The following is a 17506-nucleotide window of genomic DNA, read 5'->3' as shown; positions in this document are numbered from 1 at the left end:
GGTGTTCTTGATGTTGTTGCTGTAATGCACTTCTAATTTTAATTAGAGAAGAACTTTGTTCAACTAATTTTGTTGATAGTGAAGATTTTTGGTGGACTCCGATCAAGTGGTTTTTATTACCTCACACTGGGGAGATTTTTATATAAAAACTGCCTTGTGTTTATGGGTGCTTGGTATTTTTATTTTGGCAAATGTATTGCTCTATTGTATTGGTTCTTACTACGTTTGCACAAGAGAGGAAATTATTTTATTCCGCTGCACTAATGCGATATTATTTGGGTTGTCATTAATCTCCCATCAAAGTGGTATCAAAGCAACGATCTTGCTTGATTTTCTGCCTTGTGTTAAACGAGGGAAACATATACGAGTAGAATGGTTGCAAAAATGATTCAAATTATCATGTTTGGAAAGGGAAAATGGAATACCTTTTATACATTATTTGCCCGTATTTGCTGATGAGAAACTCAAGAATAAAAGTGATGTTGAATGGACTATATTTCATCGTCAAGTGTGTAGTTACATTAGGCATTGGGTGGATAATAATGTTTTGAACCATATCATTGAGGAAACACAGGCACGCAGTTTGTGGAAAAAGCTTGAACGATTGTATGCTCGAAAAATCGGGAATAATAAATTATTTCTAATAAATAGATGTTCGCTTTGAGATATTAAGATGGTACTCCTTTGACTGATTATTTAAACTCTTTTCAAGGAATTATAAATCAGTTGGCTGCGATGAGAATCGAGTTTGATGATGAGATTCAAGTGTTATGATTACTTGGTACTTTGTCGGACTCGTAGGAGACGTTTCGAACGTCTTTGTCTAATTTGGCCCCGAATGTTTAGATTACCATGAATTTGGCCAAGAGTAGTGTTTTGAATGAAGAGATGAGAAAGAAGACACATGGATCCTCTTCATAAAGGGAAAAAGTCAGACTCGAGGTTCAAGGAATAGATATAAGAGTCGAGATAAAAGTTAAGGCAAATCCAATAATTTTGCAAATGTTGAGTGCCATGATTGCCATCAAAAGGGACATATCCAGAAGTATTGACATCAGTTGAAAAGAGAGAAACAGAAAGAGAAAAGTAAAGAAAAGAAACAGTCATAACAATCGTGTTATTGCACTTTTAGAAGACTTTCTCATTGTATTTGATGGTAATGCAGTGAATCTTGTATGTCATGAGGCCAGTTGGGTAATCGATAATAGTGCATCTAGTCATGCTACATCTCATAAAAATGTTGTTACATCGTACATGTCATGTGACTTTAGATATGTGAAGATGGGAAATAATGGGTTGGCTGAAGTTGTAGGCATTGGTGAATGTTTGCTTAGAGACTAGCAAGGGCCCAAAATTAGTATTGAATAATGTTAAGCATATACCTGATATTCGTTTGAATTTGATTCCACAGGTAAATTGGATGATGAGGGGTATTACAACACCTTCGATGATGGTCAATGGAAGCTCACTAAAGGTTCTATGATTGTGGTTAATGGCAAGCAATGTTCTTTATTATACATTATGCAGGCAGAGTTATCCCCAAATAAAATTTATGCAGTAGATGGTGAAGATACAGTTGAGTTATGGCCCGAAAGACTTAGCCACATTAGTGGGAAGGGTGTGTCAATAGTGGCTAAGAAGAAGCTCCTTTCAGGAATGAAAAGTTTATCACTGAAGAAATATGCTTACTATTTAGCAGGAAAACATAATAGAGTTGCATTTAAAAGCTCCCCTCCTTTCGAGAAAGTTAGGTATACTTCATTTAGTGCATTATGATGTTTGTGGTCCTATGAAGATTAAATTACTTGGTGGCTCTCTTTATTTTGTTACTTTCGCATATGATTATTCAAGGAAGCTTTGGGTTCATCTATTGAAAACTAAAGATCAAGTATTATATGATTTTAAGCAGTTTCGGGCTTTAGATGAGAGATAGACTGGAAAGAAGTTGAAATGCATCTGAACTGATAGTGGGGGAGAGTATACTGGACCTTTTGATGAATGTTGCAAACAATAAGGTATTCGACATCAAAAGACACCTTTGTTAAATGGCTTAGCTGGGAGAATGAACAAAACACTGTTTGAAAGAGTAAGATGTTTGTTTTCACAAGCTCCTTTTGGGGGTAAGGCTTTAAATACAATTGCACATGTATTAAGTCTTACTCCACGTGTTCCTTTAGAATTTGATGTTCTTAATAGAGTTTGGACTAGCAAAGACGTTTCTTGCATTTGTGCACATTTCCAAAGATAAGAGGTCTAAACTTGATGTGAAAACACGACAATGCATATTCATTGGCTATGGACAAGATTTGTTTGGCTATAAGTTCCATGATCCAGTTGAGAAGAAAGTTGCAAGAAGCAGAGATGTTGTGTTTGTGGAAGATCAGGAAATACAAGATATTGAGAAATCAGATATGATTTCAATACCACAAGTTATTGATGATTTGGTTGGCTTGGATCCAGTTCCTTACACATCTGTTCCTGTACAGGTTGATGAGGAGTAGTAGGAAGTAAATGTTCCAAAAAATGCACATATTTCAGAACATGGTGAGACAAATGATACAATTTCATAACTAGAGCCTCCATTAGATGCTCTACCAGATATTCCAGTTCAAAGGTCCGCAGAGATTGACGATCTTCTACCAGATATACCATAGGTGAGTATGTATTATTAAATGATGTAGGTGAACTAGAGCGCTATGCTATGCAGGATGAAATGCAGTCATTTTACGATAATCATACTTTTGAATTAGTGAAGTTGCTTAAAGGCAGAAGAGGTTTGAAGAACAAGTAAGGTATATAGCTTTACGATCACGATACAAAGCTCGATTAGTTGTTAAGGGATTCAGTCGGAGAAAGGGTATTGACTTTGATGATATATTTTCTCCGATGTGAAAATGTCTTCTATCCCTGTGGTTCTAGGCTAAGCAGCTAACCTAGGCCTGGATATTGAGCAAATGGATATCAAAATAGCCTTTCTACATGGTTAATTGGAGGAAGAGATATACATGGAATAACCAAATAGTTTCAAAGTGAAAGACAAAGAAGACTGTGTGCAAGTTAAAGAAGAGTCTCGTGCATGAATGCCATCGGACCCCCTTTTCCCCTCTTCGCCATTATGGAAAACGCGACCTGCAGAAGTCCACATCGTGTTGATTGGCGCGCTGCAACGTGACCGTCTTTTGGATGGAAAAACATAGTAGCTTCTCTATTTCGATGATTCTGTTCATTGATCGTTGCATTAAACAACATTCCTAATAGTTCTTAGTATGATATTGTGCTGTAATCTTTACTCCTCTTATTCATCCTCTTAGTCCAACCGGAGCACATACTTGTCTGAACCAAATCGATCGTGAATAGGGCCTATCATAGTCATTGAATAGGTTCGTTTCACGTAGGCCTTAAAAAATCAAACTGTTGCAATTCCATCTTATCCACGAACCACGACTCGGACTAGTCTTTTCCGTGAACCAAACTTCAAAAGCAATCTAGAATTATGATATCATTAATCTTTTTCGTGAAATCATCCAGCAGTTGGATTTCTTTTCCTCCCAACATGAGATTGGTGATTTTTCCAAGTTTCTCTCTTGGAAGGAGGGCAATTCTATGTAAGATATGTCCCGCAGTTAAGTAGACACTAACGTACGAAAGGTATCTAAAGTTAGATCAACCTTATCTAGTTCAGAATTTCAAAATCAAGACAATGCACTTTCTTTTTTTGTGTGCTGTAATCTCCAAAACCAAGACTTGTGTAATGATCTCGACGCGTGTCAACACATTTGCTTTTTAACGGGATATTGAACAAAATGTCGACGGAGGGTAGATTTAGGTAAGGAGCATCGATTTGAAATTTTTTGTAAGATAAAAATTAGTTTTGGGTAAACATATCACAAGAGTATCGGTTTAGGATCTTTAATTATATTAAAACCTTTATTAATTAGAGGCTAGTCAATCTATTACGAAATAAAAGGTCAACCAAAAGCTATACTTAGGGATCATGGAACTGGGTCTAGTCTATTATATCATAAGGGCACCATCCTCTGACAATTTAAAACTGTTGATTCACCATCTCCAATGTGAACTGAGAAATTTGCAGGATTCTAGCGTTCTACTTGGAAGAAAAAAGAAATCGATATTTATATTAATAAATTTCTAGAGATGCTAGTAAGTAGTAAGTTTTTTTTTTGGTCAAGTGACAGTAAATTACTTGTCTGATAACTTATTTAGTAAATTAAATATTTATTTGATTATCTACAAATTATCAAATGGTTTCAACAAATTTCCAGTTTTTTGTTTCAGATACTTACCAACGTGTTATGACATGTTAAGGTTACCTAACTTTTTTACCAATAAAATTAGTAATTGGTTTTAGATTTTGTCGGCACTCGAATGACCCACCCACCAAACATTATTCAATCAATTTTCTCAGATAAATTGGTTGTCCGGTGGTTCTCGTGATTTTATACATGGACAACTAAGGATTCACGCAAAATACATTGTTCCGGCTCTCTCTCAACGTGGGATTCAACAAAGTTTGCCGCATCTCTCGATTGGAAATTCTAGGTTAATTCACGGTAATAACAAGAATTACCAAGCGAACCACGTAATTGATGGGTTCTATTTCAGGTTTTTTTTATGGGGTTTTCAGACAAATCTTCTAGGTATTCTATAATTTTTTCCCAACAAAAGCGAAAAAAGAAGAAGAGGATAACCAAACTTCAAGATTTTTATGGTTGAGGTATGTGTGGACTTTGGAAGGGTGGTTGGGTTGGGAACGGCGGTGCGCACGGGAGCCAAATTAATAAATAAATAAAAAAAATTGCTTGAGTATCCCACTGGGATATAAAGAATTAGTACAAATAATTTTTTAATACTCTGCGACTGATGTAATTTTCCACTATTGACAGATTGAGTTTATCTTAAGTTAAACAATTTTAAAAAAAGAAGAAGACACAGAGACCAGAATGGTAGTTGGATCCCCAACAACAATAACATGTGGCTGAGGAACTCCGTTCCCTATTGGACATTTAGGAATTCTCGATTTGGACATATTCGAAATTAGTTATGACAAGGTGAGGAGAGGACTAAGGAGATTAATATTGACTTTAGCATTAGAATCTTTAATCCTAATGAGCGTCAAATGACGCTGCCGACCAACTACCGTCGGAATAGGTTAGCTGAGGAAAAAATACACGAGAGAGAATTTCGTCCTATGGTCGCCTATATATCTCTATTTTTTGCACGCGCCGTGTATATATCTCTAAGTAAAATTCGACATTGAAAAGCTGTATCGCTCCTCATCGCAAGCTCGTTATAATCACCTGGCTTAGAATTTGAGAGCGGTTTGGGTGGACGTGAGAATTTAGGATCCGAGGATGGAAATTTTTGAAAAGAAACTGACATTTATATATGTAAATAGGGGCGCAGAGATATTTGATGCGGATGTGTAAATCGAGATGCGAATGGTAAATCAAAATCTCAAAATCAGGAATAGTGATTCAAGAATAGAATATTACCGGAAAAAATGCTAAAATTCATTTTTCTTAACACGATAACATATGGATTAAGTAGGAAAAAAATGCAAGACAACAAGTTTCGACTCGCAATCAGGATCAGAGGCAAAAATATCTTAGTTTTGAGTACCTTTTTAGCAAATTAGCATAAGATAAGCTATTGTAGCACATTACTCTTCATAGAAAACCATGAGATTTAACCAAAAATAGAGAGTTTTTTTGCACTATCATTTATTATGAGCATGTAATTTACATATTTTCATTTGTATTATTATGAAACCACAATAACATAATAATACATTATGAAATAGGATATGCCCGTCTTTTATTTGATAGGTAAAGTATAACAAATAGTGTATTGATAAAACCAAATAAATATGTATCGTATCGATCAACTCAGTGGTAAATCGATTGATACATTTGCAAATTAATATTTTACAGATTCGCCTAATAGATGTGTATTGTTTAGACCTTGGATCAAATCAAATCATAAGATACGAATAAAAAATCGTAACATATTAATAACAACGGTGCAATTTAACCTCCAATAGTGAAACTTAAATATGCATTTGATATATACAAAAATAGACATGTGTAAATGGTCATTAAAGGAAATGCGACGTAAAATTTTTAAGTGAGGAGGGGGCTGACCATCTCCCACATCCTCTAAATCCAACTTAAGGTGCACTTATTTCACTGAAAATTTCATGATAAAAAATATATTTTTCATGAAAATCATTTTCAAGTAGAATAATTAATTTTCATTTGTATGATGGCTTAGAAAAAATGATTTTCTTCTTGTCAGAAAGCGAAGTCCTCTTTCCCCAATCCGAGATTGTTATTGTAGTACATGGAAAACTAAATCGATCAATTTTCCATCATCCAAACACCGGAAAGACAAATTAATTTCCCGAAAATAGTTTGCCTTCAACTAAACATACTCTTAGAATACGAGGAATTGAAAGATCTTAGCTGGACATTTGGTGGTTACTTAAGGATGCGTTCAAGGAACTCGAGCCAAAGTTTTTGTGTAAGAATCAACCAAATTGCGTGTGAGGTGCTGGGCATTGCTCCAATCTTGTTTTCGCTTGCTAGCCTTGTTCTTCTGAGAAATGAGCTTTAATTTGCACATCACACTCTTATCAGAACAAACATCATTTCCGTCGGCGTTCATTCCTTTGGCAAAGAGTGATGCATTCAATGTAATCATTACTGTTGACATTTAGAAATGAGCTTTAATTTGCACGTCACATTCTTATCAGAACAAACATCATTTCCGTCGGCGTTCATTCCTTTGGCAAAGAGTGATGCATTCAATGTAATCAATACTGTTGACATTTAGAAAGTACCCAAAAAAGACTGCGATACCAGCCATTAGATCACTTTCACTTCGATATTCAAAGTCAAATGACTGAAGCAGAAAAGTTTTCGAAGTGTCGACGTGAAGCCGCTGCAACCAGATGCGAGTAAAGAGAAGTTCACTCGTCATGCACTGTATCGGAAGGGAACATTGTCGCACATTCATGCAAACTCCTACTGCTAAAATAAACTACTACAGTTCTAAATGCAAGACACGATATAGATTGCATCTTCGTTACTCCGTCAGCATGTTCGACTGTGTTGCTCCTCCAAAAACACACGTTAATAGTCTAATTTCCAAACCACCGCCACAGTATTTTGTGGATCTGTCATAGTTGGGCAACTGCTACTTGCTAGAAAAACAAGAACCTTGACCCCCAGACATTCCCATGAAGGGATTCGAAAACCTGACATTATTGTGACTCTACCTAGGAAAGCAAAATGAGGCCGTAAATCTACAAACAATGCAAAAGGGAAGGTCAATAAACATTTCAGTAAATGCGTGGTGTAGGGGGAAATTTTTTCAAGGACCTAATCCACCATGGACCGAGTCAATCACAACCATTGATCATATGAAGTTCACATGGAACCAACCGTGATCAATGGTTCCGACTAACCCGGTTCACCATGAACCAGATCCTTGCAAGTATTTTGCGATAGTGTAAGGCACCATCTATCTTTGCACTGCTCGAACTCTTGCAGTGAAGAGCTGGTATATGTGCCCATTGATTTATGCAGCTGTATTAACTTACTGCCTGGCCATACTAGGGCCAACCAGCTCGGCCAGCGGCAATGTCCCCAACTCCCTTAGCTGTGTACTCCCAGCACACTAAGCAGCTGCAAGGTCTATGCTTCATCAAGCAAAGTGCCATAATGGGAAATGATGTGATGGTTCAGGTAGAGTGTTGTTGGCATTGATATAGCCAAAAGAAGTGGAAACACCACAGGAAAAAATGCCATAACTGATCTACAATCTCTTCATTTTGCTTTATCCATTAAAAGCATACCATAGGATAACATAAAAGCTGAATAAAGGAAACACAACACTGTTTAGAAGGAAGTATTTTGATAGCAATAATGATTACATGAGACGACGCATATATGAGAGAACAATCATTATCATTAAGAACAATTGCTTATAGCAATGATAACAAAAGATGCAAAATAAAGATCAATGCATATAACAACCTGCATGCTACTCCTCTTTTATTTCTTATTCTATAAAACTAGACAACATATTGCATGTCTTGATATTCCGTTGTAATGAAAACAAAAAATGAAAAGATTACATAGCTTCCACCTATCTAAGGTATGACTTACCTTCATAGATCCTTATCTAACCTCTCAAAGTCAACAAAAAATTAAAACTTAAGTTTCAGCTTCTCTGATTCTCTCTCTCTCTCTCTCTGAAAAAGACAGGACAAAAACCATCCCTACAAAATCCAGTCCTAATAAGGCACTGGTCATCATTTGAAAAAATGAACAGGTGAAATTTCTAAGTTCCTTTATTCCAAGGAAACAAAAAGGGAAAAGATCACCCCAAGTAAAATTGCTCAACATGCACAATGTCTGTGCAAAGAATGGTACTCAGATATTTAAGTGCGCGACATACTCACGCTGCGGCAGAATGCTTCAGATATTTAAGTGCACAACATACTCATGCTGCGGCAGACTGCTTTTCCTCATAATCATCAAGATTAAGAGCTTCCAGCAACTTCGGCCATGATTCTGGAATCCCGCCTGGCAGGTCAAACTCCAGAAGCTTTCCTTGCCTCCGGTAGAAATCTTCTACAGGTTGACTCTACACTCAACCAATTACATATGAGTTAATTACTCATGGACCATAACCAGCTGAAAACTACTCCAGAAAGGGCATCCAAAAACTAGTCGCCCCCACCCCCGACACACACTAAAACTTGTCCCAACAAATACAAAAAGGAAAAGACTCTAGTACAAACAGATAGATAGTTTGTGAAACAACACAAGTAAAATCAAAAGCACTTTACCATCCATCCACTAACCATAAGCTTTTCTAACAAGTTCATATGAGAGGAAAAATGGAGAATCCAACTAGGAAAAAAGAAAACTTTAAATGCCAGATGACACAGATCTCGGCTGATAATATGATTTTTCTGGTTTTCTCTCGTGGTGGAGATATCCAAGAGCAAGAAAATGTATTATCAGACAGGAAGTCCCTAAAGCTTCCCCACGTTCAGATTTCTCGTGTAAGAAGAATGAAGAAAAGGCAATAATTGATACCTTTTCATAATAGATCTTAAGCCGTTCCTTCACTACTTCTTCAGTATCGTCGGACCGAGTAATGAGCTTTGTCATGCAATGTGGAGGGGGTAGAAGAGGATCCATGCTAATTCCAGGATTCCCATTCTCACCCTTGACATTAATGCTGGCAACATTAAAATTCTTGCCACACTGACTACATATTCTTCTTCCAAGACATTTCTCCATCAAGACATCTTCACGGAGTTTCAGATTGACCACCAAGTCAATCTCTGTCACCCCTTCCAGTATTTCCTGCAACCAAACGGAAAGAATAGTAAATAACGATTTACTTCCAAAACCAAAATACATAGACATCAGGACTGATGATTGCTCTTTGATCACCCTCCGTTTGGTTATTTTGATAAAGGGCAATACAAATTAACCACAAGGTCTAGTCAACACATCATATACATGATCCAAAGAGCCTATTTAAATAATACCAGAAACACAAGCTGATCAACAGTAAATCTTGCATTGCAAGTTCTGCAGAAAATGCGGATTCAAGTCAAAGAACCATGAAGAGCAATAAAAAAATTTCTTTTTGTTTTTCTTCCAGAACCATGGAGCATACCGCTTGCTTTGTCGTGCGTGGGAACCCATCAAGAATAAATCCTGATTCACCTTTAGCTTCTCCAGCCTCAAGCCTCTTGGACAATAACCTTATGATTATTTCATCAGATACCAATTGACCTTGATTCACGATCTCCTTCAGCTGCAAGAATAGTAAAGGAAGTGAGGTGTCTGTAGAGAAGCGGCAGAGATAGACGATAAGATATCAATTATCTACAAGTACGTTATTTTCTATACATAGCCCAACATATAGTAAATACCCCACTGTAGAACTATAAAGAACACAGCTACCCCAAGCTAATTAAATCCACTAGATGAACCGCAACAGCAATATGTCAATAGCAACCAACAACTACTGATAGAGGAAAATGGGAAACACTAAAACCTCACGCATGATTAGAAAAGAGCCAAAAAGAGAAAAAGAATTAAAAAAACCGAAAAATTCTCACATAGTCCAGGCATTTTCCTGCTTACATAAAGAGAAAGGAGGTGCTCAGAATGAGTATGAATGGAAGACTTTTTCGTCCTCAGGTTAAGTTCAGATTAACGAGATAGATAAGCTCATCATCATTGCACCTCTCAAATATTGAATGAATAACTGATATGTAACGGCGCGAAATCTCTCAGTAAGATTTGACGGGAGCAATTGAAAGAATAGAAAAGAAGCATTGATTTTGGCCAAGAACGTCCAACTCCCTCACCAATTCATGATATCCTATCTTCTTCCTAAGTCGATATTAGCCAAGATTTACATCGATATCCACTGTAGTCGAGCAAAACAGTAAGACGGCGCCCCTTCACTTCGACAGCGATAGCTATACCCCAATGGGCATAGCTTCAAAGCTAAAACTAGTCGAGCATGTGAAAGAAAAAATCCAAAAAATTTCCACAAGAACAGACCAGAAGAAGAATGCCACCAGAGCATATTCTCGAACAATCACACTCGCAACAAAAATAAACGAAAAAGAAGTTCACAATACCGGACTCGATCGGCCACTGCAGCTCGCATCACCAAACATCTCCAATATGATTACTACAAAAAAGGGAATGCTAGTACGAAACTCTAAGCAGAAGCTCAGAGAGAGATAGACAGAGAGAGACAGAGAGAGAGAGAGGAGAGGGGACCTGAAGAGAGAGAGGACCGGAGGAGGAGAGCTCCTCGCGGACGAGATCGCCGGTGGCGATGTGGGGGACGCCGAGGAGAACGGAGAGGCGGCTGGCGTAGGTGCCCTTGCCGACGCCGGGGCAGCCGAGGAACACCCACTGCACGTTCCTGGCCTCGGGATCCTCGCGGCGAGCCGGGCTAGGGTTTGCGGAGAAGGCGAACAACGGAGGCGAGGAGGAGGATGGGGAGGAGGAGGAAGGCGCGGCTTGGGAGGTGGGAGCCGAGGCGAAGCATCGGGCAACGCGAGAGGCGGCGGAGGAGAGCGACGGTTTCGAGGAGAGGCGGATCAAGGCCGCCGCCGCCATTGGAGGAGGAGGAGGAGGAGGAGGAGGTGGCGTTAGAGAGAGAGAGAGAGAGAGTGCAGCGTGCAGAGAGGCAAGGAAGCTTGGACTTTAGGGAAGAGGGAGCAGGAAACCCTAGAAGTAGCAAAGATTGTAATGGCGTTCGGCATCCTCTTCTTCTGGGCCCCACTCCCTCTCGCCCCCTCCTCCAAATCTTGCCAGAAATTGAACCTAAATTGATTCAATTAAAAGTCTTTCAATTTTGTGTACTTTTTCAATTAGATTCGATTGCATGTTAACGTCCTTCGCCGCCGTCACGAAGCGGAGGCGATACGTAGAATGAAGCGGACGAGAGGCGACGAGAAACGACAGAACATGAGAAAAACCCAAAAAAGCGATGGCAGCCATCGAGAAAGGGCTTATTTCTAAGATGACGAAGAGTTGAAACAGCCACTCCGAGAGGCCTGGAAGAGCACGCTCGCGGGAGTTTCTCGTGGTCCAGAGGTTTTTCGTGCGCTCCGAGCAAGAGACTTTTCCCTCTGGCACGTCTCTTCTTGTTCTTGGCTTCTTCGAGCTCAAATAGAAGGGAACGAAAGTGCCCGATTTCATTCGTGGGTTTTCGTGTTTCGCTTTGTATCGTGTTGGAATCACCTATAGTACGACTATGATCACCTAGCTACATCCGTTAGGAACAGTAGGGAGATACGAAATCGAACATCATATCTAAGTGTCGATTAAAAAAAAAACACACCATGTCTAAGTGCACTTGCATACTCTTGTTAGTAGCTTTGGCTAATGTAGTCATATCGCACGTGACGCCGACATTGTACGAAACGGTCGGTGACCAAAATCGAAGAAGGCGGCTGCTGGAGGCTCGTCTCTGGACACGTGGAAGCCCCGCGTCCCACAGAAACAGTTAAAACGCCCGCTGGCCCGCCGCCGGTTGGCAGCGTAGCGTCCCGCCGGCCTCTCCCTTCACTCCTCTACGCGTTCCCCGGCGGCTTCAGCTTTTTTTCCACTTCGACGGAGTATCCTCCCATGGCGGCTTCCGTCGGTGCGGCGCTCCCGTGCGGCCCTCTCCAACACCACGGCCGAACCGCCGACCGCGCCCCCGCTCTTCCGATCCCTCGGCAGCCGGAGAATCGCTCTCTCCAAGCCGGTCGCAGTCTCCAGAGCTCGAGGAAACATCTCGGGCTGTCGCGGCGGAGGAGCCGCGTCGCCGCCTCCGCCGGTGAGTTTTCGAAGCGATTTCGTTTCGTTTGAGCCCGCACAGGGCAAGCTGTCGATGCATCCGGAGAGGTTTCGGTGCCTTTTTTTTTCTTTCCAATTTCTGGATGAAACTGTTTTCCGGTGGGTGTTCCGCTGTTGGCTGACAGGTGTGGGAGCGTCGGCGGTCGGTGAAGACACGGGAGATTCACTGGATGACGTGCGGGTGTTTGATTTGAGTGGTAACGCCGTTCCCATCTCTGATCTGTGGAAAGATAGGAAGGCCGTGATCGCGTTCGCTCGCCATTTCGGGTGATTCTCATCTTTCTTCCTGTTCACCTCTATGGATGAATTGAGTTTTCATTCATCTGTAAAACAGATTGTACCCCCTCTGGCTCGTGCTTTCGGGATTAGGTGTTAAGCTCTCGCGAAATTTTCATTGCGTGTCGTGACTCGGGATTTGCATTCAGGTGCGTGCTCTGCAGGAAACGCGCTGATTATCTGGCCGCTAAGAAGGTGACGTGTGTTCTAATTCCTAATGCGAATTGCATAAAACAAGAAAAAGATACTTGCTTTAAGCCTTGACAAAATCAGTAAGTGGTTATGTTGCTGCCGTGTCTGGTTAATAGTTGTGAGATAATCTTATTTTTCTTATTCAGCTATGGCTCTTATTCATTTCTAGTTACTGTATTACTTAAAAGTGCTAATTGATTGGATATCTGAAAGCTTAATATGACATGCATATCCTTAGTTAGATATGTGTCTGGTCTGAAAATATAAGTCCTATGGGCTAATTACATGGAGACAGGAGTTGGAGGATAGGATTGCGAGCTCCGTAGTACCACAATTACCGTTAGCCAAGGGATTTGCGCCCCCTTTCCACCACTTGAACCTGTAGATATCCGAGGGATACATGGATTAGAAAGACTTTCTTTCCAAACAATATTTACCGTGAACGCACATTTCTTTCCTTTTTTCCGACCATGGCATTTAGTTGCTCATGTTGAACAATATCCAGTCTCTATATTCTAAGTAGATTCCCTGATTTATTTGAAGTATGGATGGGGTATTTGTAAGGGAAACCTGATGTGACTGCTCTATGGAGTGAAGATGCTGATTGATCAATATGACTACGATAGCTCGTGTTTTCTTGCACACGACTTCCTCCTTAAAATTGCTTATGTTGGAGAAACACACTCCAATTTTTCCTCGTCATTGTGAAAAAATTGCTTCTTATGATTGTTTGTTTGTCAGTAAGACTGTTCTAATATGCTAACAGGATATAATGGATGCATCTGGTGTGGCACTTGTGCTGATTGGACCAGGGAAAGTTGATCAGGTACTTCTAGAAAAGGAATTAGTTAGGTTGTGCTGGTATTGCATATTTGAGTTGTAATTATACTCAGTCAAGTAACTGTCAATGATGGATCTGGTGATTATGCCTAGTTCTCTCTTTCAGCTTTTGAATTCCTTCTGCAAATCTGTTTCTTATGCTATCTGTTTGGGCAATGATGCGGCTAAAAGTCCGGGGCTTATTGTGTTAGTGATGCCAATGCCGGTGCAATCTTTCTTCATTTTATTACAATAATTGGAAAATGCACTTCATTTCAATTAATGATACCAAACTATCAGTATTCTTCATATTCTGTTAATTAAACTGCCAGGCTCCTGCTGCAACTTACTTTCAATGATGACTCTGTGTTTCCTTATGCTACATTGGTTGACAATCGGCTTAATATGCTGCAGGCAAAAGCTTTCTCTGAGCAAACAAAATTTCAAGGAGGTGAGAATCAAAGAAATTGGAGTATTTTCTGTTGTGCCTGCATTTGTCAGCAGCAGTCCGTGTCAATGGTCTACATAACTGTGCCTGCTGCAAGATAATGGAAAAATATTGTTTATAATATATGAATCAAAGAAGCGGTTTCGGCAAAAATAAAAATGTAGCAGACTATGGTGAAAAAACATGAAATTGTGAAGAGATTGTTGAAAAATGGGATGTCGCATTTAATTTTCTCATGAATTACGAAGGTTTCATTAGAAATGAACTAGTGAACATATTATATCTGAAGTAGATTCTTTTTTTGGCTATTCTAGAGAAGAAGATTAAAACATTACTGTTATTATTAGAGAAAGCAATTGTAGAAAATCATCATCTGTTGTAAATTGTAGAAGTTGCAATGTATGCTGTTAGTACTGGTGTAATGAGGTGTATTGCAACGAAAATGCATTATCACTTTGGGAAATTAAAAAGGCAAAAGCGCATGAAAATCATTTTACCATGAGGCGAGGTATAAGGATATTCTCCAGTTCTCAAAATATGGTCCAATGCCATTGAACTGCTACAGAAAATAAGAAATTAAATGCAAAGTGTAGGACAAGGTTCGTCATAAAAATAAAAATAAAAACCTTGTAGGAATGGAGAATCATCATTAGTAGAAATCGTAGGGAATAATATGGTGAAGGGCATTCTTGATTTGTAATATTTGAAGAGCATTGAGAGTACATAAATGACTACCTTTGGTAATCATTGTCGCTTCAACAATCTGCAAAAAGAGACGATTTCCTTTTGGAAGTTGTCATCAGCATGCATAAGTAAATTGTTTTCGGATGTTCCCTTGTTGGACATTTTTTTCAGTTTGTTATCTTTGGTTTCATGCAGCTAGACACCCTGCCTTTCTTTGATTCATCTTGTAAAGTACAAACTGTTGTTTTCTTCAGAAGTGTATGCGGACCCTAGTCATTCAGCATACGAAGCATTAAGATTTGTCTCTGGGTTTACGACAACATTTACTCCTGGGGTATGTACAGGATCATTTTCATTTATCTGATTGCCTGATTTGCTTCCGTTGCTTCATTTTCATGCATTTGTGATGCAAGTGCACTTGAATGTATTTATAGAAATGAATGGATCTCATTATTTGTACATCATTCTAGGCTGGTCTCAAGATCATCCAGTCATACATGGAAGGTTATCGACAAGACTGGAAACTTTCTTCCGAAAAGGAAACTGTGTCTAGAGGAGGCTGGTATGTTGAATAAACAGTTCTACATTATTATTTGATCTATTAGATGTAGATGGTCATGGGATCTCTCAGATTGGCACCTCAATAAAAATGGTTGTCAATGCTATTTGCTCTATATTCAACGATTTCAATATCTGTACTTAGTTTTAATTACCGAGGTTCATAATATAGGCTGAGACATCTTTCTCTTCCGAGCTAATGTTTAACGCTGGCAAGTCTTGTCATCAGGCAAATTGAATTTAGGAGATTTTACATATGCACGTCTCTAATGTCTTAGCATCCTTTTGTCTGTGTCGGGTCATGCACTCTCATCTTTCATGAATTGGAAAACTTCTTCGTCTTCAAGGCATGGACAATTGAGCTATTATGGTGACTTTGTCAGGCAACAAGGTGGAATAATTGTTGCAGGTCCTGGAAAAAACAACATCTCTTATATCCACAAGGTCAGGACTGTCTGATCCTTGTCTTTTTTGCGTGTATCTTCATGAGAAACTCTAGTATATCCTTGAGTAAATTCTTATCTAGCCTAAGATCTTTGCATGTATGTTCATCGTTATTGCTATGACTGCAAAATTTACAATGCATATCAATATGCACGGTTTAGTTACAGGGGTTCTAATTCAGTTCTCTGCTAACAACAAAGGATAAATAGAATGCCCTTTGTAGAGTTGAAGCATAATCAATTCATAGTTAGTGCAGTAACAGCATGAATTCCAAATAATGGCAGTACTCTGAATATTTTCATTTGATTCTGATTTAGTAATATCATTTTCTATGTTGCTTCATGAGTAGGATAAAGAGGCAGGGGACGACCCACCCATCGAAGAAATCATGAGAGCGTGTTGCTCCTAAACAGAAAGGTGTATTCTTGCTATCAATAATGTCTCTGCTGTTTGACCAAAAAAAAATGTCTCTGCTGACCTTGAGGCAATATCAATGAGCTTCAAGCTTCCAGAAATAGTAGTTCTCAGCCTTCAAAATCGAACAGCAGCATGCGGGTATATTTTAGTATCTGTCAACATGAATCCAAGCATTCTCTCATGGAGGGATATTTCGCATATATCCAAATTGCTAGGATTTGCTTTCTTTCTGTCTACTGTACAAATGCCAACATATTCTACACCTTGGAGAAAATAAAAGGAGAATTATAACCATCGTTGTTGAGACTTGCAATGATACAGAACAATCTTGAAGGGCTTTTAGCTTTAAACTTTGTACCTGAACTTTGATGTACATAACTGAGGTTCGGTTAGTTGTAGCTCCCCTGATATACTCTTGAATACGTGGCAGGCATAGTACTTTTAATGAAATTATGCAGGTAATTAATGTTCAAATAGCCATTGAGATGGGTTGGTGCTAGAAAACGTGTATATTAGGCTAGGAGATTTCATATGCATCTCCTTGTAAAAAACTAGGCAACATGACTCAAGACTGCATCCAGGAACAAAAGAAAAGGGAAATGAACACGAGTTCTGTGGATTTTATCCAATTTAAGCACAACGGCTAAGTGTTGCTAGCAAAGTAATCATTATGAAGCAGTCAAGTGTTGTAGCTTCTGAAATGCAAGTGTAAAAGAAGATGTCGCGCCTTTCGTATTGAGTTGCCATGGCAGCTGGTAACAAGGACCAACTTCTTAGTGGCGCCACCACCCATGGATTTGGTTGGTGACGGTTGTCCAACCTGAGTTATGTCGTGTAAGTCCCCAGCAATAACGTCGACGTCGTCGAGTCAAGAGGAAGTGGGTTGGCTGAGAAATGAGGGAGGGCTTGCTATTTCTATGGGATTGGGGGCAGAGCATCCAAGGTCAAGTTGGGGCGGCCCTTTCAACCTGTTCGAGGCAAGAGGGGACTCTGTGTGAAATTTCTCTTATACCTGAAGATAGAAGCAAATAGGAAATCTGAAACGAGTGTATTCGCGCAGAAATTCGATTCAGTTTTGTGGGGAAGTCATTACTTGAGAAGCTAATGCGTGTGTATACTGTGGCTAGCTAATGTCGCTTTTAGAAGTGCCTCTTGAGTTTTGTATCAGAGTACCCCTCCTTATGATCTACATCCATTGATCTTGGGCGACTGGACTGGAGTTTTCCTCTGTAAACGAGTTCGTGTGTAATTT

The 17506-nt window shown here is 39.4% G+C and overlaps 2 protein-coding genes and 1 non-coding gene across 9 annotated transcripts; 1 reads left to right on the top strand and 2 right to left on the bottom strand.

Moving 5' to 3' along the window:
- Positions 1 to 8050: 8050 nt before the first annotated feature.
- LOC115673740 (adenylate kinase 1, chloroplastic) lies at positions 8051 to 11257 on the bottom strand. Its single transcript, XM_030595996.2, has 4 exons — positions 10845 to 11257; positions 9721 to 9861; positions 9129 to 9401; positions 8051 to 8670 (listed from the first exon to the last, which is right to left on the bottom strand). The coding sequence occupies exons 1-4, from the start codon at positions 11187 to 11189 to the stop codon at positions 8527 to 8529; spliced, it is 903 nt and encodes a 300-aa protein (XP_030451856.2). The 5' UTR covers positions 11190 to 11257; the 3' UTR covers positions 8051 to 8526.
- Positions 10211 to 10294, bottom strand: LOC115673764 (small nucleolar RNA U30). Its single transcript, XR_004004869.2, has one exon. It is a non-coding gene; the product is annotated as a small nucleolar RNA U30 (small nucleolar RNA).
- A 707-nt stretch (positions 11258 to 11964) lies between the features above and the next one.
- Positions 11965 to 16548, top strand: LOC115673742 (thioredoxin-like protein AAED1, chloroplastic). 7 transcript variants are annotated; one of them, XM_056314579.1, is made up of 11 exons: positions 11968 to 12396; positions 12542 to 12683; positions 12842 to 12887; positions 13651 to 13710; positions 13831 to 13910; positions 14036 to 14154; positions 15090 to 15169; positions 15306 to 15397; positions 15777 to 15837; positions 16187 to 16254; positions 16336 to 16548. In XM_056314579.1, the coding sequence occupies exons 1-10, from the start codon at positions 12204 to 12206 to the stop codon at positions 16244 to 16246; spliced, it is 933 nt and encodes a 310-aa protein (XP_056170554.1). In that variant the 5' UTR covers positions 11968 to 12203; the 3' UTR covers positions 16247 to 16254; positions 16336 to 16548. The 7 variants fall into 7 exon arrangements, with proteins under 7 accessions (XP_056170557.1, XP_056170556.1, XP_056170558.1 ...); XM_056314582.1 differs by lacking the exon at positions 15777 to 15837 and having other exon boundaries at positions 11965 to 12396; XM_056314578.1 differs by having other exon boundaries at positions 11970 to 12396; positions 16187 to 16548.
- The last annotated feature ends 958 nt before the right edge of the window (positions 16549 to 17506 follow it).

Source organism: Syzygium oleosum, unplaced genomic scaffold (genome assembly GCF_021117445.2).
Source record: "Syzygium oleosum isolate NSW1041296 unplaced genomic scaffold, Sole_v2.1 Sole_v2.09, whole genome shotgun sequence".
Lineage (NCBI taxonomy): Eukaryota > Viridiplantae > Streptophyta > Magnoliopsida > Myrtales > Myrtaceae > Syzygium > Syzygium oleosum.
This window is presented reverse-complemented; position numbering and strand designations above follow the sequence as displayed.